At 39.2% G+C, this 22,665-nt stretch overlaps 1 protein-coding gene across 1 annotated transcript in view; it reads right to left on the bottom strand.

Moving 5' to 3' along the window:
* Window positions 1-22,665, bottom strand: part of COBL (cordon-bleu WH2 repeat protein) — a 108,487-nt gene that overhangs the window by 80,383 nt on the left and 5,439 nt on the right. The window contains exons 2-4 of the mRNA XM_010013712.1: window positions 20,761-20,971; window positions 19,771-19,999; window positions 14,685-14,779 (exon numbers count right to left, since the gene is read on the bottom strand). Coding sequence (XP_010012014.1) covers window positions 14,685-14,779; window positions 19,771-19,999; window positions 20,761-20,971 — 535 coding nt within the window. The remainder of the gene's footprint in view (window positions 1-14,684; window positions 14,780-19,770; window positions 20,000-20,760; window positions 20,972-22,665) is intronic.

The following is a 22,665-nucleotide window of genomic DNA, read 5'->3' as shown; positions in this document are numbered from 1 at the left end:
AGTATTCCAATCCCCTGGAGTGCACTCCCCAGTGGGGAGCTGTGGTAGAAACTTTTCAAGCACAGTCCCAAATTTAACTGACCGAGAAGCTAAAAACTGTGGAAATAGTTACAACATATACCTACATTTGGACTTTCACTGGCACAATTACATCTTAAACAGGGCAAGCAGTACTGAGAATTCTGCTTACTTCCCTGGGTATGCACCATTTCAGATAACAAAGAAAAATCTCCGTTTGCAACAAATTATTGGTTGGTGAAAGCCACTCCCTTCGCCACTGTTTGCAATTCATCTTCTACAAGACTTAACATGTTTACTTTGGGGTTTTCTCCTTCCCCAGTGAGAAAACGTTCTATAAATTAAGCAACTTCAAGGGGTTTACATGTGTCAACTGTCCACCGAAAAGGTTCACGTTTCAAAGATGACAGTGAAAGTGTCAGAAGATCTTTGTCCATGCAAAAGAGAACCTGAACTAGTGGAAGAAAGAATGATTTTTAAATGGCCTACTGTAGATAACGGCAAACAACTCATAAAGGACATAGTCCAAAGCCAGCTGAAACCATGAGGAATTTTTCCACCGGCTCTAGTGAGTCCTGCATCAAGTCTCAGATGGTCAATCTAACTTTACAATGCCAAAAGATGTTAATGCTCTGAACTATGCTGCTGCTGTCATTTCTCCAGGAAATCTTTTTCTTCAGTATACTTTCAAACTCAATGAAAATCATAACAACGCCAACACAGAAAGCATAGCTCTGATTTTTTTAACATAAAATTTGGCTCCAAAAACCCATACATTAGTCTCTACTGCTAAAGAAATGAAGAAAGTAAAGCACCTCAAACAAAACACGTGTGAATCTGATCACAACTAACAGGCAAAGAGTTGTTTTAAAAGCGTGATCAAAACATGAGTTAAAAATCAAAAACCCCAATGCATGATCAGATACCCTGATGTATAGCCTAGCTATGCAACTATTTCGTGAGGGTTTAAAAAACCAAAACAGAACCTCCCACTGGTGATGCTAAACAGCATACAAACACACCTTTACAAAGCTAACAGACCCTACACTACTTTCACCATCAGTGTGCTACTTTCTTCTGATATAATATTCAGCCACGGGAAATTAAAAGTAGAAAACTGTATTAAGACAGTTCACAATCCAAGAAAAAAAACATTAAGTGTGGGGTTGTTTTTGTTTTTTTTTTTTAACTTAATTCAAACCAGTTGCATAGAAAATTTTCTCCCAAAACCTTTTTTTCCCCTTCTGTGGGGGTCACAACTTTGGAAAGGCATGTAAATACTACTTAATGACTTTGACTTTCTTGTACAATTGCTAGCATTTTTAGTTGATACTGTCTTTCTGACCTGTAACCCTTCAACTAGAACAAGGACCTAGTTTAACATTTGTTAAATCTAGACAGCGCCACTATCCACTATTACCCCCCTCCTGCCACTGCTGCACTAATCTCCCATGCCAGCTGCTCAAATGTTTACATTTCAGGGGCTTTCTCTGTTTGTGCAGAAACAGTCCCTGCACAGTATCTCTCATCTGTACGTTTGCCAGAATGGAGGCAAGAAAAGCCTCGCTGCTGGAATTCTTGATTAAAAAATAGCCTTAAAATGTTTCTTCTTCCCCTCCCCCTTCTGCCAAATCCACTGCCACTAGGTTTTTATAAGGCAAACCTCCACAGTGCACTTTAGTGGCCTGACTCCCGTCCTATACAAACAACTGTAAATCAGAACAAGCTCCATTTAGAGTCAGTGAAATCACATCATCTCTGTGCTGAGACTGAGAGAGATCAAAATCAAGATGTGTACCTGAGCCTTTGCTGGGATGGAAAGAAGAAAATGTTATAATTTGAGGAAGGGAACGTGGGGGAACCAAACACTAAGAGTCATTATCTACTGGTAATCTCTCCATCTCACTATACTTCATAGGCTGCCTACACAGCTTACGTCCTAGACATCGGTCGCACCTGGTGCTCTCACCCAGGTCACTGAGGTACTGAACCAGCAAAACACTGAAGCAGGTGCTTGATATGACACTGAAATAGTCAGTGGGTCCAACGCCTACAGCTACTCACCTATTTAAGAACTCTGCAGGGTTACCTCCAGCTATTTGCTTTGATCTGCTTTCTCTTCTGGCCTTCCAGCTGACCATTTATAAACCCAGAAATGCTTTCCTTAGTTAACCTGTGTATTCTGAGATCTGCTCAAAAGTGTAAATGATATTAAACAAAAAAAAATATAATTGAAGAAAGTGGATCTGACTGAAGGTATTACTACTTCATGATGTTGTAAAAGTCTTTAGAATGACTGACCACTATTTGCCAATCTTCCCTCCTCTTCAGCTTGCATCGCAAAATGCTGCTGAAAATTCGAATAAAATATTGAACAGTGGAAAGTTAGAGAAAAAGCCATGTCTGGAATTACTTTTAATCATATCTGCTAAGCTCAAAGGGGAAAATCAGTATTGGAGTTGCACATAGAAGGCCAATAAAACCCAATTTAACAGTTGTTTGTTAGAAAAGAAGAAAGAACGTGAAACAGGCTACAGGCATTAAAAGGTCTTTTAGTAGCAATGGACAAATGAGCTGCACACACAGTACTTCATTCTAGTCAGTCTTAGCTTCATACACACAACTCCTCTTTGAGTTAGAGACCTGCAAGGCCCGCTAAGCCTCATGTAGGTTTGACTTTGCATGAGAGAACTAAGCTATAAAGTTCACTGAGGAAAGCGTCCCCATCAAAGTGAAATGCATTGTGTCCTGTCAGCAAATGTTGTTTTGCAAATCCTCCCTCACCTGCCATAAGATGTTATTGAGACATATGGTTTCACACGCTACCAAGCAGCAAAGTTTTGCCAACGAACAATAATGCGCAGAACAAATATGTGTGGAAATCGTGAGATCATCTAATTAAAAGAAATGTTATTGTTTGCCACTACTTTTAATGAAATCAAGTCTTCACTGTCCGCAGAAGAGGCTGGAAAAGAACCAAATCCTATTAGTGCTCATGCCTCAGAAATTGTTTGCAAAAGAAAGAAATCATACCTTAACTGGTGTTGAAAATCTTCGCTGTATCTAAAAATCTACATATGCTAATAGGATATTTTACACTAATAAAATAAATCTATGGTTACATGTAATTCAAATTATGCTGCTACAGAAACAGGTGTTACTGTTCGAAAAAAAAAGTTTCCATTGTATATTAGAAATATGGAGTCCATGACATACAATTAACCATTTCTGATTTCATCTAATAAAGGGCATTGGCATAAATACACACTAATCCTTTCACCACAGTAGTTATATTTAGAAAGCTTTACAAGAAATATTTTGGACATCCATCATTAAATCAAACAGAAATGGACTTTGCAGTGGAATTAATAATTGCCCAACTCATTCCCAGACCATCCTAGACTTAAACACAAAAAGCATTTTACGTACACAGAAATACGTGAAAGACTTTTAAGGAACTACATGTCTGCTTATCCAATCAGGCAGAAAAGCTTGATCCTGGGATAAACTTTTCTTTAAAGATGGTATTTTCTACAGCACTGCATGCTTGCCAGTTACACTAAGAACAATATACTGCATGAATTATGAGCAAATATGAATTACAAGGTTATTACACACTATTAAGGGGCTCTGGTAATATTAAAAGCCAAGAAAGCAAAGCCTGAGTGGTTGAGATGTCACTAGAAAAATCTCAAATGGAATTTCAGTTTGCCTTTGTTTTTTGTTTTAATGTCCTTTTATTAATGCAAATTAAAAGTCATTGCTCTTATTAGCTGCTGCTTTATTCTATTTTTTCCAGAACTTTTCAGTGAAATCAGTTACAAAAGATGAATCAGACATTAAAGGATTTGGGTGGTTAAGGGTGTGTCACCAGTCTTAATTAAACATCCGAGGGAGATACGTGAGCCAACTTATGCCAGACCAATCGGTTACATCCACAGTATGGAGAACGATGCCATGCAGCCCAGGACTGGAAGCTGAATTGCCTCACACTAGCCTAACTTATTGTGCTCCTGTTAGGCCTCCCTACCTCACATTGCTGTGTGCTTTCCCTTCAGTAAGTCTGACACATACCATTCTGATCTGCTTACTCCCATTTTGGTGCTTGAATTCTGCTTCTGGGTGTGCCGAGTGTGAAAACTGCTGAGAAACTATGCTTCTAATCTCCTGCCTAAACTCCATCGGGATCCATAAAATGGACAAATCCCTCCATCTTCATCAGCACCTGGATCCAATAGGTGTGCTTAAAGCAAAACCTGGCTCCACAAAAACCGTAGCTGTTAGAAGAAGCGACTATGGAGTAACTCTCCTTTCTTGTCCTCCTTTTACCCCAGATCCAATGATTCAGCAAGAATTTGGTAAATCCAGGTCCGAACCCTTCTTCTAGTGGAGAAAAAGCAAACTTCCCCCTCTCATGAGCAGAGCAAGATTATTCTCTGTTCAAGGACAGGAATATAAGTTTAGCCAGAAAGAGTCTGAGACCAGGACACCCATCTGGGCAGGGAGCAAGTCATGTGGCTCCTCCAATTCTGGCTTCAGTGACTACTTGTTTGCTGCATCTAACATCTGCTTAGCATAAAACACAGAAAAACATCTCTGGCGCTGGCACTGGAAGCCAGAGTTGCCACCGCAGTTATTTCGTTACCGGTCTGAATAGTTCAGCTTGCTCTTGCTGTCTCTTTCTGAGTCACTGAATAGTTGGGTATTTTCACAAAAGGGTGCTTTCCCACATCAAGAATACCTCACAGCTTTGTTCCAGGCAGTCTCCAGCACAGCAAGTTTTCTGGTTTTCTGTGCAAAGGAGGAAGTAATTCTCTCAATAAAGGTTCTGAGAGAGATCGGCTGGTATCTCTGGAGGTAGAGAAGAGAATTGAACTTGGCCCTCTCACATTTTGGCGCTCTCACACTTTGGCGCTCTCACATTTTGGCTAAGAGTGGTAGGTGGTAAGCTTTTAGAGTAAAACCTTTAAATACCTAAATCTAGCAGCTGACTCAAGGTTTCAGTCTTGCGCAGAGGCAGGTAGCAAACACAGAGGATGGGCAGAGTTTAACGTGCAGCTCCTGCTGTCCAGAATTCAGTGGCTTCAAAACCTGGGAAATCTCACTTTGGGATGCTTAGATCAAGTGTCCAACAGAAGCCCACACTGCTGGGGTATTTAAAGCAGGCACTGCAAGGCATACTTGTGCCCAGTTATTTTCGTAGGTATGACCCAAACCCTTTCAATTCAACTTGATCCATTTTTCTCTGTTCATCTCAGAACATTTCATGAGCATATTTCCTTCAAGATGTCCTGCAAAAACCTCTGCAGGAACTGAAGTTTCCAAGTTGTCTTTTTAATAACAACAACTTGAATACAATGTGTTGTAGTGATTTTTCTCTGAACCATGCAGTTTTACGTAAAAATAAAGGTTCTGGCAACCAACAACTATGTGATAAACTCTAGGTTTTAATAAAACCTTCATGGTCACAAAAAAATGTTTAGAAATGGGACCTCTACAAACTTAGCACTCAGAAGCCAAACAGAGGGCAGGGAAGTCCACCCTGAATGATTTGTTTTCCAATCTCGTGATCTTAAGCCACTTTTGTGTGGTGAGGGCAAGAGCTGACAAGTGATTTTTGAATGCATGAAGTTGGCAATCTTGTGGTAGTACAAGCTAAGCAGAACAGACAGAACAGGGGTCAGCCGACATGTCTCCTCACCAGATACTGTTTTTAATAGCTTGTAACTTTACCATGCTTTAACCATAGATGCTGAGACTTTCCATTCCAGGTGTCTGCCTCAGGCTTTTTTCTTTCTCCCTTCTTTTTTTTTTTTTTTTTTTTTTTTTTTTTTTGTGGCAGAGTTGTTCAGCTGGTTCTGAGATGATTTTTTTTTTTCTAAGCATTAACTCCACAGACCTTTTCTTTAAAGAAGTCAAGTAACACCATGCTTTAGAGCAAGAACTTAAGTGTGGTGGCAGGTAGCCACTGTTCCTAGGTCTTTCCTTCTGCTATCACATGTAACACATATCACATACAAGTATGTCACATGTACAGTAAAAATCTAAAGATATTATATTATGTGAAAGTATCTGTGATTCACATGATCGAAGCCTGTTAATATCCTGTAAGTGTACACCACCAAAGGAGGTGGGTACAGCTACATCTCTTCAGCAGTTATAATGTGGCTGAAAAGCACCTCCACCATCCACCTAGTCTATCCCTCTGTGCTCCAAGACAAAATCAAGTATGTGTAGCTCATCCTCTAGACATTTTTGGAGGTTTTGCAGATTAGGTGATAATAAGTCTCTTTAATAACCTGCTCCCTTGTGAAACCTCCATGCAGTCAGATTTTTCTCCCCACTCTAGAGTTAAATTTTCACTGCTGTATATAAAGCAATTTCCTTCTTGTCCTGCCCCCTGTAGACAAGGAGGAAAAGTTGACTACTGTCATCTTTGCTACCTGCTGGAATTCTCTGAATGCCAGTCCGAAGCTAGTTGGCTCTGGCAACCCTTCTTCTTACCCAGGAAAGTTAACAGTAAAATGATTTCTTCCCCAACCCCCCCCCCCTTTCCCTCAGAGTATCACCGGATCTCAAAATGAAAGTAACTCTACTGTGATGGTGAACCTTATGCTGAGATATTTGATATTCAATAAATCTATTTTTCTTCTAATTATGTAAACAGTTGCACAAATGAAAACGTTTAACTATGTAACTGTACTGTATCTTCCGTAGTGGAACCCTCTGGCATCTAACTACTGGCTTACAGGTACCCAGTAACAAAAGACTGGGGAGAACAGACCAGTCTGACTTAGTATTTAGACAGCTTTCCATATTCAGTTTGTTGAGTTTTATGTTTTGCAAACAAAACCACACTAAGTAAAGTTGTTTCAAGGCCAGATCACAACCTACGCCTTTGACAGTGTACATAGACAACTCTGTGTAAAACGCAACAGAACTCGCCCAGGATTTGACCCTGCAAGTACAAATAAACAAATACAAACAACATCATCCTAAGCACTGCCAGGAGACCAAGAACCAAGAACACGAAAATGGAAATCTAAAGTGAACAGGATTGTCATTGACAAAAGGCAATATTAAAATTAGATGGCTGTTAACTTCCATTTAGATGACATGGGCATTATGCTCATTCTTACTGCCCTAAACAATACCTGGCCATGCAAGGTGAAATCCTTGACAGTAGATGGTATTAACTGATCGCCTGGGACCTGACATGATTAAGGGGAAATCACATTTTCAATAGCTTTCATGATACTGTACTTGATTCTGCATTCCAACCACTTCGGAACCAGGAAAGCTTATCATGAATGGTATGTCCTGCCACCAACGAGGGCATAAAAGTTAAGAGTACATTAAGACAAACAAGGCCCTGAAAAGGTAAATAACGTATTTTTAAAAAGCCTTTATAGGGAAAATAGCTGTTCCCACCATTTAAGAAGTGATTGCCAAGGTTACTAATGCACCAGAAGTCCCAATGACTTTTTTCAAACATTAATAACAGTATTTTTTCTGGAACATGACTTTGCAATTGTACAGGCACCGTGAAATTAAACAAACAAACAAACAAACAAACAAAAACCAACAACCTAAAAACCCAAACCCATACACATATCCTAAACTTATCTGATAACTGGTATTTAAAATGCCATTGTTTTTTCCCTGACAGTGCTGTTCATGAACATGTATAAAATAATAGCCATGACAGATTCATTAGGCAGGGAACTATTGCTTCATTTTTAGTTCATTGATTCTGTTTCAAGTACCACCTAAACTCAATCACTGAATACGAGATGTTTTAAAAATGGTCCTGATGAAAGTCCTCTAACATTGCTGTGCTGAAGCCCTGTGTGAACTAAGGAAACCTTGTGCGATAAGACTTTGTGCTGAAGTTCCAAATCCGCTGATAAGTGTCCCTGGTTGTACTTCTACTATTTTTTTCCCAAGCTGATTTATTATATAAACAAAGTCCACATCTGAGCTACACGCCGTTCAGCACTTGGGATGTGTTTTTTCGGTCTTGATTTATGAAAACACGACGGCCTTCAAAACAAAAACATCTAATTTTAGTACTGCGTTCCAAATATCGGATTTCATCTTGAGCAACTGTTTACTTGAGGACAGTGCCACCAAGCGGTACAGATGGCTTAAATTCCTTTTTTCCCCCTCTAAACTGCAGGTCTGACTGACTGCCTTTGGCACACAAAAAGCAGAATACGGTTAACTGTGCTGCAACTTCCAACTGCTTTATGTGTATGTTGTAATTATACACCAGTATATTTCAAGAACATTTGATTTGTGAGAAGTTAACCCAGATATAAAGCTCATCTGCTTAGCACAAAACTGGAACAGATTAAGGGAAAAGATTTCTGCTTCATTTACAGTAGTCCATTAGATTTCAGATCCTGTGTGGTATAATGAACTGCTGCACTCTTGAGGATCGTCATGGAGAATTCTTTTCTTGCATGTTTACACTCTCTAAGGTGTTAACAAATTCTTCTTTTTTCACCTTTATTTTTGCTAGTACTGTGAACAAATGTCCTTTCACCTCAAGCTTAAGTGTTGACTTTCCCATCTTGATTTTGAAAATCTGATTCCTCATCAACAATCCAAAGTATTTTTAGAAGCATTAATAATTCTAACAATAATTAGATAAATATGGCACTAAGAGTGGTTTGGTGGTTAAAAATTGAATATAACTTGTGCTTGAATAAATACTAAAGATATCTTATTTCTTATACCCTTATTCCATTCCTGCGTATCCCCCAGTTTTCAAAAAAAACCAGTCAATACTCAGAATAGAATCATTACTTTTTTTACTACAACTCAGTGCACATCACCACCACATAACAATGAGAAAAGGATTTAAACACCCTTACCTCAGTATGACTTCACGAGTTGCCTATTTCCGTACAGGCAAGAAAAAATTTTACTGATCCAGCCAGGCACTGAAAGCAATGGTAAACCACTTTCTTTCAGAAATGGATCTGAAAGTTTGGCTTTGACTCCCACACAACAAATGCAAAGTACTTTCAGATGACCCAGAACAGAAAACAGAAAGTAAATCTGATGAAATTGCTGAAGAGGAAGACTCTACTGGATGACATTTTGTCAAAGTCCTATCCCGGCTCAATGAGACTTCTATATAGTGAGCTCTAAATGTGTATTTCACTTATATGGCTATGCAAGATACTACTTATTTTAAATAGGATACTCAGTTCCATTGAAGTAAGTGAGGATATCTTTTGAGCAAGTGGAATAAAGAATTACTCAGAATGACCGAGAGTCTCAAAGTCTAGCCCATAAGGCACTGTTAAGCTGAATTAAAAAAATTATAAAGTACTTTGACTGGCATTTCCACTTGAGTTTTAACCCAGGTTAATACAAGTTATATATGCCAACTATGTTCATATATCACAGTAGCTTTTCCTTGAAGCCCATCTAGCCTGTTCAAAGGATGGACCTTCTGTGCTGCTGAGTGGATCTGTTAGGCATTTTATACATCTTCTGCAAGCTTTACCAGAATAGTACCAAGTTAAAATGGAACTATGTCAGCACATTCATATAAGTATGCGCTTATGTTTTAGCAGGATCGGTGGTCATACAAATACAGGTGTCAAGCCAGGAGTGAAAGATATAAACACTGAACAAGGGCTACATTGTTCTTGAAGATTATTTGCTCTTAAGAGCAAAGGGAAAAAGAATTAAATCCCTGGAATGTTCATGTAACTGAATAGTAAGAAAACAGATCCCTTTGCTCCCTATCACCTGTGCCTTTAGAAGACAGTTACATGTCCAAGACAGTAATGAAAACTTTTCATCAATGTCAAAGGAAAAAAAACCCATTAAGATTCCCTACAAAAATAAATTAAGAGACACCTCTCTTCTGAGAAAAGCACCAAATACTAGTCTAGGAGACAGTTCAGAGTATCTGCATTATCTTCATATCCTTGCTCAGAATCCCTCCTCTTCCTCTTCTAGTACTTGGGTATCAAGCTATTGAGATTAATGTATAATGGCAGTGAATACAAACCACAAGATGATTTTATTTTGGCACAGCTTCTGATGGATTTTCTATTTTCTGATGGATTTTTTCTATTTACTACATTACCTAGTGTATTTCAATTACCCACATCACCTTCTACTAGGACTCTATATTAAGAAAGCTGCCTCCCTAAACATTCATTTTTATAGTGTTACCCAAATTTTTAGTGTCACAAGCAGCTTTCCTATTTCAGTACTCTTTCATTATGAAGTCTTCACAGATTTGCAAAGTTAGATTTTTTTAAACCTCACAGCCAATCATTTCTCCATCTCTTTCTCCCTTTTGACCTCTTTTATATTAACCTTTTTATCTGGGATTTGTTTTCTCACTCTTCTATTTTTTCCACAATTTTCTCTCACCCTCCTCTGTAGCTAGTGAGCTGTACATTTTGCAGATCAGCACTCCCTTTCCAAATACCTCTTTATGAAAGGGGGATTCAGAGCTGAACCTCATATTTCAGGCTTCTGTCATATCATCAGAGTCTTCTCCAGGTTTTGAAAATAAGGTAGCAAAAAGCCAAGCAATTAAAAAAGGCAACAAAAAGACATGCCATTTATTATGATTACCGATCCACCAGAACAACCTTACGAAGGTGTTTAGGATTCACGCTTCTTAACTAGGTATCTAAATCCTCACAACTTAGTAGTCTGTCAGGCACTTAAAAAACTTTCTACATGTGGTTTCACAGGATTTTAGTATCCCAAAACCTACTGAAATACTTCAGGAAAATGCTTTCTGTTATTTCCAGTATTTTAAAAAAAGTACTCTCCACCTCCAGGCTTCTTATGAAACAAATGGAATGCTGCCATACTGCAGAAGACATGCAAAGGGATAAGTATGAGGTGTGTTTTTATAAAAGAAAAGCTCCCTCTAAATGTCACTGATAAGCCATACATACTTCTGCAACATGCAGTACTGCCACTGTCTCACAGCCACAACACCTATGTCCTTGGTTAAAACACTTTTTGCTCACAACTGCTTAGAATTTAGTGTTGAAAGAAACTTTATTTATAGTGGAGCTCGCAAGTTCTATTTGAAGACAGTGCATTGCATTTTAACTTCATCAAGATACATTAACAGTGTGCTCACATAACTAAGCCTGCTAAGAAGTAAGCTATTTCTACTTCTACTTGGCCAAGCATCAGGAATAGCAGTGGGTTTTGTTTATTTAAACTGCAGGATCTAATAGGAATGCAATAGCATCTACAGGCTGTGTTAGTACTTACATCCAAGCTTCCTTCACTTGTAGATGCAGAACTAAAAGCATCCTCCTCACCACAATCTCTGTTCATCCCCAAGTGTTCTTCTGTCTGCAACACAAACAAGTATCCTACACAGCAGCAGCAAAGGAAACAAACCAGCAAAAACATGCCAGAGCAAAGCATCAAATCTCATCACAGAACCAAGACAAACTCTCTGAGTAGTGCTGGAACTGATTGCTGAAAAACTCGGAAGTAGTCTGAAAAATTTCTCTAATGTAGGCAAGGCCCTAAGAAACCCATCAGCAGAAAGAATTAAGAACAAGAATATAAAGAAACAGAACAATTCTTGGGCAAGGAGGAAAAAGAGTAGTAAGCAAGTCGTGTAGCACCGGGGACCAGACCTAAGTCTCTGCTACATCCACAGACACAGGGGAACAAGCAGAGAACTTCTTCCCTGACCCTTGTCAGTGATGGGACTGTTTCTGTGCACTACCATATACCCTACCTAATTAAGCCTAGACCCCATGATTGCACAATCTTCAGGACCTCTGCTCTACTGGATTGCTTAGCAGTGCCAATTTGATCTGGGTTTAGCCTCAGGCACATGACTACATTTCACATCAAAAACATACCAAGTTCGTGCCACCTTTATGTTTTTTATGCCAGCTGCAGGAAAACAGAGGGTAACTGATCCAGCATAAAATTAGAATGGAGAGAACAAGATGATACCTGATCTGGCATTAAGCCTGCCAGTATAAAGTTAACCAAAGAAATACTTTCAAGAAATTTGGATCAACCACGAGAATAGGACTCTGCTTTCATTCTCTGTCAGTGTTTTTAATGCAGCAGAGTTTTTTCAAGAAGTTAGGTCTAGCGTATTCTCATACCACGATTATTGCTTTCAGTGAGCTAGCCGAGAAAGAAAGCATTTGTGTGGGCATGGAAACTTGAGCATTGGCCTGCAGTGTGCAGTGACACCTGATCCAGTACAGTTAGCAACGTGGGCTAATGTTTTTCTTCCCTTGCAAAAGAAATTGCCTTACCCTTGTAAATGCCTGCAGCGGTACTACTGTGCAAGACTTTGGACAATTCTTGCTACCAAAGAATTGTAAAATACAGACTATGAATGACCACATACATGCACATAGAGAGAAAGCATCACAGCTAATGCAAACAAAGTAATAAAACAAGCAGAACCAACTTGTCTTGTGGAGGAGTAAAAAATGTAAGAATAACTGTGAAGAGCAGAGTTTAGGAACTCTGGGCCTTTGATTCCAGTGCCCTGAAATCACTGGGCATCCCATCATATAATCCCTTCATAAACCTACCAAATCCTTTCTTTTAAGAACTTATTTAATCTGCCCTCATTCTGCTAAATTCAGCAGTTTCACTGCTGTTTTGGCTGGAAAACTTCTGCAGTACCAAGACAGATGTATTACAGCTAGTTAACAGCTGCTAGTTCCTCTGTGCTGCACTGTTCTTCACTTTCCAGTAACCTTTCTACCTATTTGGATTCAAACTCCTAGAGGTTTGTATTGAAAAGGCAACAATGATGCCCTTGATGGACTAAACCAAGTGACTGATTTAGTTTCTTTTCCTACAGAGTATTTGTCATCTGAAAGTAAGAGTCCAAGAAAGGAATGACCAAGAAAAGTCAATTAACTTATCAGAACTAGTGCCAAAAAAGACTTACACCTTTACCTCAGATTTAGAAGCTCATGTACTTGTTTGTAGACTTCTTACTTTTCCCCAGGTCAAATACTACTTGCAGTGTGTTAATTGATCCTCAGTATCCTTAGCGTCTATAAAAATTTGTGTTTTAAAAATCCTCAGGGTATCACCTCCTTGATTAACAAGCATAAGGAAGAGAATAGTAAAAAAGAGGAGTTTGCAATCTTTGGACAACCATCCCAAACTCAGCTATGAGAAACCAACTGCAGTAACCACAGAATTTGGATGCTTCACAGCAACTTTTTTTAAGGTTGCAAGCACAAGTATTTTACAAGTTAAATCTGAGCTGCGCCAGGAGTTAGAAGTCCAAGAACACACAGTCCATACTGAAGTTTAGGAAAATGGAAACAGAGAACAAACTATAGTGCAGAAACTGCATGCTGTAGTATATTCAGTTTCTCCAGAGGAACTACAGCCCTGCAGCATGCCCTAGAGGCTCAAGCTGAGCTCCCCTGTTTACTCCATTGTTCCGCGCAGATACAGCATTATTGCTCCAGTTATGCTCTTGTTTCCTTCTACAGGGGAAATATTTTCTTACACAGGATAAACACTCTGAAAGGGACTGACTTCCTATCTCATAGAATACAGTTTGCATGTGTCCTTTATAAGGTGTTAAGAATAGCTGAGCATTCATGACAGATCAGATTTTTCAACACAGTAATTCCCAGTGTCCATAAAGCTATTCCCCTGCAAAAGCACTTCAAATTTGATCATAACCAAAAGGGCACAGAACTAAAGATTTTGGAAAGCTTTCACAGTTTCAAAGACATGACTGAGAAGACCGGAAGGGTAGGTGAAACGCTGGTCCATTAAGAAGCATATGTTTCTTAGTACCAGCTGATCAGCCACACATATTTTCACTGCAAAAGCCTTGGAGGGCTTTTTTAAACTAGACAAAAGAAAATTCCCTTTTTACTTTTATACCCTAGGGTATAGAATACTTTAGAATCAAAATCAGTTGAGACTGACATTTTAGTGAAGGATGCAAAAAGTGTGAAGGTAAAAGTCCAGTGGTGTTTTTATGTTCTTCAGTTAAAAAGTTTTTCTGTATTTAATTTCTGTGATGACTGACAAGTTTTTCATAAAGGCACTTCAATAGAAGAAAATTGTTTTATATAGAATTTCTTTTTTTAATTTTCCAACTCAGGATTAAAAACAAAGTTAAAACCGCCTAACATGTACCCCATCAGATACTGATCCTTCAGTTTAGTACTGCAAGTTACTTCTTCTACACCTGATTATTTAGTTTTACAGACTTGGAGATAGCAATAGCATGACTACACAGAACTTCCTAAAGCTACAAATGCTTCAAAACATACTACCATCCATGGACAGAAAAGTTAATAAGACACTTCTACTTGATATCATAATTGTTCTTTATTACACCAGTTCTACCATGAGAAGATTACATTTTGTAATCTGAGCACTACGAAGAGGACCTAAGTTGCTTGAAACTCCTGCCCTTTGTTAACACCTCCTGAAACAACAGCATTTAAAGAAAAGGTAAATAAGCAGCTGAGATCTCCATCAGGTTGTACTAATTAAACATCATTTATGCACCTGCTAACAGATTACTCCTTTGAGGGAGGGAGGACAAAAACCACCCACAAACGCCATCACCCACAGACATAATACACCTGAAAAGATAACAATTCACTTTAGTGAGGTAGTACACCTTGAATACTTACCTTGCTGCTTCTTCTATCAGCATTAAACAATCCCAGAAGTCTTGTCTTTTCTTTTTCTATTGCATCACTGCTTACTGAAGTCTTTCGACTTGGTTCTGAAACAATTACAATGGAATATATTTTACATTTCTGAAATAAAGATTCAGAAGATCAGGATTTTAAAACATCCTGGGTTAATGATGTGTTTTTATGAACTGGAGATGTTATGAACTGAATTATCCAAGTAACTGGCAGATCCTACACTTTCATCAAACTTTTATTGTTCTGAGTTTGTTCTGAAATCTAATGGCGGATAATTGAATAATAAACTGTAGTAAGCTTTCAATCACAACTTAGTAATCATTTGTCCTGGGTTCGGCTATAGCAGTCATTTTTTCGCCTTCGTACTAGCTGGGGCGGTGCTGTGGTTTTTGACTTTCAGCCTGGGAACAATGCTGATAACACCGATGTTTTTAGTTGTTGCTAAGTAATGTTTACTCTGACCAAGGACTTTCTCAGTCTCATGCTCTGCCAGGGAGGAGGGGAAGCCAGGAGGAAGCAGAGGCAGGACACCTGACCCAAACTGGCCAAAGGGGTATTCCATACCACAGCACATCATGCCCAGTATAGAAACTGGGGGGAGTTACCCGGAAGGCCCAGATCGCTGCTCGGGGCGGGCTGGGTATCGGTCGGCGGGTGGTGAGCGGTTGTGTCCTCTCCCCTTGTTATTCCTCTTATCATTATTATTGGTTGCAGTATTTGTTTGTATTATTCCTTAGTTACTGGAGAGCTGTTATCTCAACCCGTGGGAGTTACATTCCTCCGATTCTCCTCCCCATCCCTCCGGGAGCAGGGGGAGGAAGGAAAAGGGGGGGAGTGAGCGAGCGGCTACGTGGTTCCAAGTTGCCAGCTGGGCTTAAACCACGACATCATTAAAAGACAAAACATGAGCAACTTGCTAAGTCTTCAGAGCTGCTTGTTAGATGTCTCACTTAAAACTCTTGGAGTACTCAAAGACTTTCAAAAAAAGATAATGGTGAATTGATGGTGAGTATCTTTAACAAGTCACAGGGTTGACTTAGCACAGTGAAGTTAACGGAAAGACTCTCATGTGGATCTAGATAAACCTCTGTGCAGAGGAAAGAGACCTTTTCCTTGGAAAAAGGGTTCTCCTTAGAACTTAGGCCAGCTGGTTGTACTCTTTTTCTCACCTTGGTGCTTTTAGTTCAGCTTGGAAAAGGGGCGAGTTTATATGTATTTCAGGCGGTAAAAGCTCGAATATGCATGTCCGCCTTGAACCAGCTAAGGAACTGTATGAATTCTCAGACTGTTTAGTCTCCCTTCAATTTTCCCCACATCAGCCAAGCAAAATGGTAAAGCCATGCATTACAGGCAGCAACTACTGGTTCGATATTCAATGTACAGACTGTAAAGCTCTCCCACTTATTTTAGTGGACCCTGCATAATGGTATAAAGATTTCTCCCTGGTTCCCAGCGTATCAGAGTATCCCACCAGCACACAGAAAGCTTAATGTACGGAGAAAAATTGTTTTCTCTTTTAAATACTTGCTTTGTTTAATAACGATTAAGAACCTAATGCAAAATTACTTGTTTGTTGACACAAAATAAAGGTTTATTTCACAAAAAAACCCCTCATCCCAGAAGTCGTGTTAACTGATTTGCATTTCACACAAAGCACGTGAATTTCATACTGATCACTTTAGCATATCAACAACGTCAGGTGTTAGAAGGTGTTAAGAACATACAGTAGTTCAAAGCACAGCAGAAGAGGAAAGATGATGAACCCAGAGGAAAACAATGAGAAACTACCCTTAAGAAAGGCTGCAACTCCACTGAAAAAAAAAAAAAACCAAACCAGCAATAAATTAATACTTTCCTCAAATACTATATGCTGCCTATGCTCACTCACCAGAAACTGCTGGTTTTCTGCTCAGGGCTGGGCTGCAATTAAATGTGGATCATGATTCCCTTACATAGTCTTTGACTATGAACAATAATGATGAAAGGCTGGCATAAGCCATGTCAGTAACAGCTGATCATCAACATTACCGTTAAACATTGTGTACTACCAATAAATTGGAATTCATAGCATATAATCTCAAAACAATAAGGAATCTTTATAAATCTGCATCAATTTTTCTTAAATAAATACAGTATATATTCTCTCTAGTATTATGCTTTGTATAAGAGGAAGCCACAACAGGTAATGACAGAGGATTAGAGGGAAAAGTACTGGCATTAGTGAAGCCAGGAGATAACAGACCATAAGGTAAGATGTGCTTGCTAGTGGAATTCCTTCCTTCCTGAAAATTTGAAGAAGTTATTTATTTTTTTTATGTTGTGTTTACTAGTAATGCAAAGAAGTAAAGCCAATTAAAAATCAACCATACCTTTCTTGAGGATAATTACAGCAAAGTACTTAGTGATGGAAAGGATATACACATTTTCTATTTAACTAGAAGCACCAATGTAACCCAATCAAACCCCACCTACCATAGCAATTCAGGAGTCAGAATCAACTCAAAGTTATTCAAAGTATATAGATGGGTTTGATACTAAAATGCTTCACTGCATGTAAATTGAATTCAGTGGAAGATCTCGTAGATCTCAAAATATTCTGTATTTGCTACTAAACATATCTTGAATCCGAGAGACTTCTGAAATGTTAGTATTTCTGAAATTCAACTAGTCATGCTTTAGGCAACCTGAAAAGACATGGAATCTATATAGAAACATACCATACCACAAAACAGTTAAATGACAGGACTTGTTAACTGCTGGCATTTTAATGGCAATTACTGAAGAAGCAGTAGGCACAGAAGCATGTTTGTTCTGACCGAAAGCACAGACATGTAAACAACACCTTGCAAAAAGACAACACAGATCTAAAATAGCTTGTTTCTCTACAGCTTTTTATGCGACATTCTTAAAGATCCATCTACCAAACCCACATTGAACAGAGTGTGAAAGGAAAGACGTTTTTCCCTCAGCAGCATTGTACAGTACCTCTATAGTTCAGAGAAGGTTCAGACTGAGTTTTTGATGGAGGAACTGGAAAAGGCAGGCAATGAAAGGACAAGAGAAGACATATTAAAGTTTAATTCACCTCATACACCACAATATTCATTAATTACTCCTAGTGCTTGTTTTCCTAAATATTACAGAAAAAAAAAATGTTGGCTGACAATAGACTTGCAGAGCTACTCCAAGAAGCGGTTTAGTTGCATTTATATTAATTCCCTTGTGAAGTTGCTTCAACTGCTAAATCGAATTCAGTAAGCAGGTGGCAGCAGAGCTTGCCTTTTAATATTCCTTCAGCTCCTGGTATATCTATATCAGGGAAGAAGAGAATGACAAGCACAAGCTTTTCTCGAACCAACTCTTACAAGAGCAGCCTATGCTTTCAGCATGTCTGATGCCTTACTTGCCAGTGGGAATGTGTTTTAAGAATCCATCTGTTCTGATAACTAAACAGACCGAACATCTACTCAGTGCGCAATTCACAGACCAACTGCTGCTGAAAACAATGGAGTTACTCCTCTTAGAGATTATGAATGAGAACACAGAAGGAGGAATTTGCTGGAACAAAGGAAACTTTTTGTAAATTTTATGTGTATTTACCAGTGTTCTCATCAGACACCATGGGGCAAAGTAAAAACGATGGCAGAAAAGGCTGAAATATACTCAGGATAAGGGGAATTTCACTATAATGAAAGGTATACTGAAAGGTTAAAAAAGAATCATATATATATATATAAAAGAGCTGATGCAGAAAGCTATTTATTAAATTTTATGCTATAAATTCAGCACTGAAGTCTTAGTTTTGACTGTATGGGCTACAACTGGATTCAAGGACCAATACTGCACTGGTATATATACCATCACTTTCATTTTAAAAGAAAAGAGTTTAATGAAGGCTTAGGCTAATTACTCTAGACATTGTCCTTGAACTATGCTGAATGAATCCTGTTGAATACTCAGCATGTTCACTATGTTGCTCCAAAATGGTTAGCTTAATTACAGTAAACATATCTTGAAAAAAAACCACATGTATTTGACTTATGACATGTTGTCAGCCACTCTTTCGAGCAACCTAACAATTCAAAAGAAAAGGAGACATTTGGTTTACTTAAAAGTCTAAGTTCATTTGACTTACACAGAGATAGAACTGTCACCAAAGGAGTTTGAAAGAAGAGACAGAACGTCAACATAAATAAGTAAGTATATAAATAAAAAATAAGCCGGCTCCTCAGCACCCACAAGACTGACATTATCTAAACAATAAATAAGGACATTTACTGTGCTGGAGGTGATACCAATTGAGACAAACTGCAGGAGGCAGTTTTAATGAATATCATTTTCTGACCTCAAAGTGACAAAAAAAATTTTTAAAGCAGGTGCATTTGAAAGCACGTATCATTATTATGCTATTTGAATACACGATCAGGCTCATAAAACTCGAGTCCAAGAAGCTGCAGCTACAATATCGTCTATGAGAACAGAAAGTGAGAGTGAATAAATAAGAGAACATAATTTTAAATACAAATACCTCTTAGCTCCTCTTCACTAAAGCATCAATAGCTTTGCTGTTTGGAGGAACTGTCTCTGAACCTGTCCACAGCCTGTTTCTCATGAACCCTGGTCTGTCGCCTTTGCCTCTCAGCTTTCGCAGCTGCCATGACTATGTCATGTCTCTTCTTTTTATCTCTCCAACCCACAGCACAGGTAGGTGACAGCTCTGCCTGGATGAGGCCCCCGTGTTACATACCTGTACTGACAGCAGCTGAAGGAGGTAGCAGAGCTCCTCCTTTTGCCCTGCCCCAGGCCAACCTGCACCCTGCCAGGGGCCAGCCCAACCTGGCACAAGGCCCAAGAGCAGCCAGGGATGGCTGGGCACACTGCTTGTCCTGGCTGCTGCTCTGGGCACGGCTCACTGAACAAAGCCAGGCAACTCTCAGGACCGAAATATCACTCTGCTGTTTCTGCTGGGCCGCAAAGCAACAAGAGCACAAATGCTTTTAAGTTGCCTACAATACTGTTGGCACATCATCTAACCCTGCAGTGACTGCTTTCAGTCTCAGCTCACCTCTTTTTCTGTCCCAGGCGTACAGCTCCTTTATCCCCAGCTCCTCCAAGGACTTGGTAAGCTCCAGCTCCTCCCCAGTGATGCCATCTCGCAGAAGAACAATGTGCTCTTGACTGACTTCACACTTCTCACATATAGCTGGGATGATGCTGTGGAGAGGCACCTCTGGACTAACTCGAACCACAGCCTTCTGCGTTTTCAGGTAGTTCACTACCAGCCTCACAGATTTCTGCAGAAACAAACACAAACTCTCAGCCCTCCCTCTGTGATGGCTAGGCTTCTTCTCATTCCCCAGTGAGAAAGGCATTGGGGACCTCCATATTGTCTTGACTCTTCATAGAGAAACCTACACCACACGCATACTATTAAATAAAATACTATTAAAAATAATAGTATTTTTAAAGAAATCTCAGAACTCCCCTGTCACTAAGGAGACACTCCCAAGCAAATAAGGAAAAGGAATTAGGCAGATGTAATCTGTGAATGTTTACAAGTACCACTTTGAAAGGCATGGCAGCGTAATTATATATACTGATTCAGCAAACATATTTGGAAAATGTCTACTTCTGAATCTTCACAATAGTTTGAAATACCTTTATTAACAGTAAGTCTTTTCCCCTATCTTCACTAAAGATGGCAAACAAAATACCACCAAAACCCTACTCACTTCTACACAATCCCACAACCCTCATTTCAGCCACTACTGCAAATTTCAATCACCCCAGTCTTCAGCCAAGCATCTTTATATGAACAGATTTCAATCTATTCAACCACATGCAACATTACATTTTGCCTAAATGCTGGAGTCCAGACTGTCACCTGCCAGACTGCACTGAAATCAGTTATGCTAGTAAAGCAGGTTATAGTCAATCTCAAGCTTTTCCCATCTGGTTTGAAGATGCAAAAATTGGAAGAACTGCTTGAAATCACAGGAATGAAATGATGTTAATGATGTTTCATGGCACCATTTTAGCCCTACAGAATACCAACCTCAGGGACCCTTGGCAGAGGTCGCTTCACCTTTTCTTCAGGAACCTTCTCTTTCAGAAGTACCGTCTCTACATCCAGTGCTCCTATCAAAGTGTTTGGCTTGTAACTCAGAGGTTGCTGGGTTCCTGAAGACTTCAGTTCAAGGCTATGTTGGGATGGATTTAAGCGATACTGGCTGCACAGATCAACCAGTAGATCCATCACAGCTTTACTGTAGGGAAAAAGACATTCACTGTTAGTGTGACGAAAAACAGTGGCTAAAAAATTTACCTCAGTTTTAAGATGGGAGAAAAAAAAAGACAATACAATCTGTGGATGTGTCACTAGTTAGCCATCTTCGGGAGGGAACAGTGCTAATGCTTTGAAGTGCTAAGCAAATCAGATAAATTGTTAGGAATTAAATAAAATTTGCACTTCAGTGTGCGTTTATGAGCTGGCAATTAACTATTCGCTATAAGGCAGAAAACAGTGCCAGTAATAGCACTAACAAACATAAGCCAAAAGCGGACAAAGTGCACCTTATCTGCTAAATCCATACATTAAATTCTCTGAGTCAAACCCTGTTCTTGTACATGAAGACAAGATGTAAGCAAGTGATGCACTCCCGGTACGGTAAACTCTACCTAGATTTGAACTCTCACTTAGCACATAGCACAACTCAAAACAGAACATTGAAATTTGGAACAAAAGGTAGACAGGATTTTTTTTTTCTGGCTCTACAACTTGAGTTCCCTGAATCCATTTGACATCAGCAATATTTCCAAGTACAAGTAATCTCTTCCATATTTATTTTGGTGAGGATATTAGCCTTGTATAAAAACATCTGGTTACAAGTATTTGCATTATCAAGAACTCTTACTGCAGATGTGATTCTTAAATCATGAGGTTAAAAGAGTCAGTCACTGCCTCTCTCTTATTCCACACCTCTGCATGGACGTACTCCATTTTGTGTCAATAACTCAACATTCACTGAAGGTTGATACTGCCTGACACAGCAGATATGAACTGTGTTCCTCCACACCCCAGAAATTCTCTTCTATCAAGGTACTGAACAGTTCGGTTTTTTCCAACCTTCCTCCCTAAAATTCCATCCAGGATCAGAGAAAACAGGTTTATTAAACCTGGGAGTTTTCTTCTGAAAAGTTTTGGTTTCATCAGCTAGTATCTGTCATCGATGAAACAACATAAATTGAAGAAAAATTACCAGCCATACCTGAAGACTGTCATCTACATGAGATACTTTTCTTCTGGCAGAAGTGAAACTAAGCGCACAGCCAGCATATTTGCCAAAGGAATTGGCATCACTTCTAATGTGCAAACTGGAAAAACTGTCTACAGAATCAAAATACAAGTAGAAGTCAAAGACACAAAATCCTTCACAGGTTATTAGCTACCACCGTTACATTTGTAGCTCAAGAACTGCCCCTCAACTGCAAGCTGTTGGCATCTGAGAAACTACTGCTGCCCGTCTTCTTCTATGTATACGTTGCTGGCAAACAAGTGCTCAGTAAGTTGGTGAAGAACCCTGGAGAGCTAATGGCACCGATGACAAGAATGGAAAACAAGAACAATCCCTTATTAACAGCTGAAAGCCTAAACCATATGTAGGTGACAGCTCTTCCTGCTCATGAGACAAGAAAGGATCTTCTTCACAGTAACCTGTTTCAAGTTTAACCGAGTTACGCAGCGTGAGCTAAAAAAGTAGCAAGGGTGGAAATTCTGAAATAGGTGATCACATTGAAAAAACAAGAACGCAGCGAGAAGATGACAACTGAACATCAAACAAGGAAAACAGATGTCATTAATACGCACAGGAGGCTTCAGAAGAATAGAGCAGTGGTAACTGCTAACATAGCATCTCAATAGAAACGTGTGGTATCTAAATTGAAACTGTACCAAGTCATT

Source organism: Nestor notabilis, unplaced genomic scaffold (genome assembly GCF_000696875.1).
Source record: "Nestor notabilis isolate BGI_N333 unplaced genomic scaffold, ASM69687v1 scaffold4134, whole genome shotgun sequence".
Classification (NCBI taxonomy): Eukaryota; Metazoa; Chordata; class Aves; order Psittaciformes; family Psittacidae; genus Nestor; species Nestor notabilis.
The sequence above is the reverse complement of the archived record's forward strand: the minus strand, read 5'-3'. Positions and strand labels throughout refer to the sequence as shown.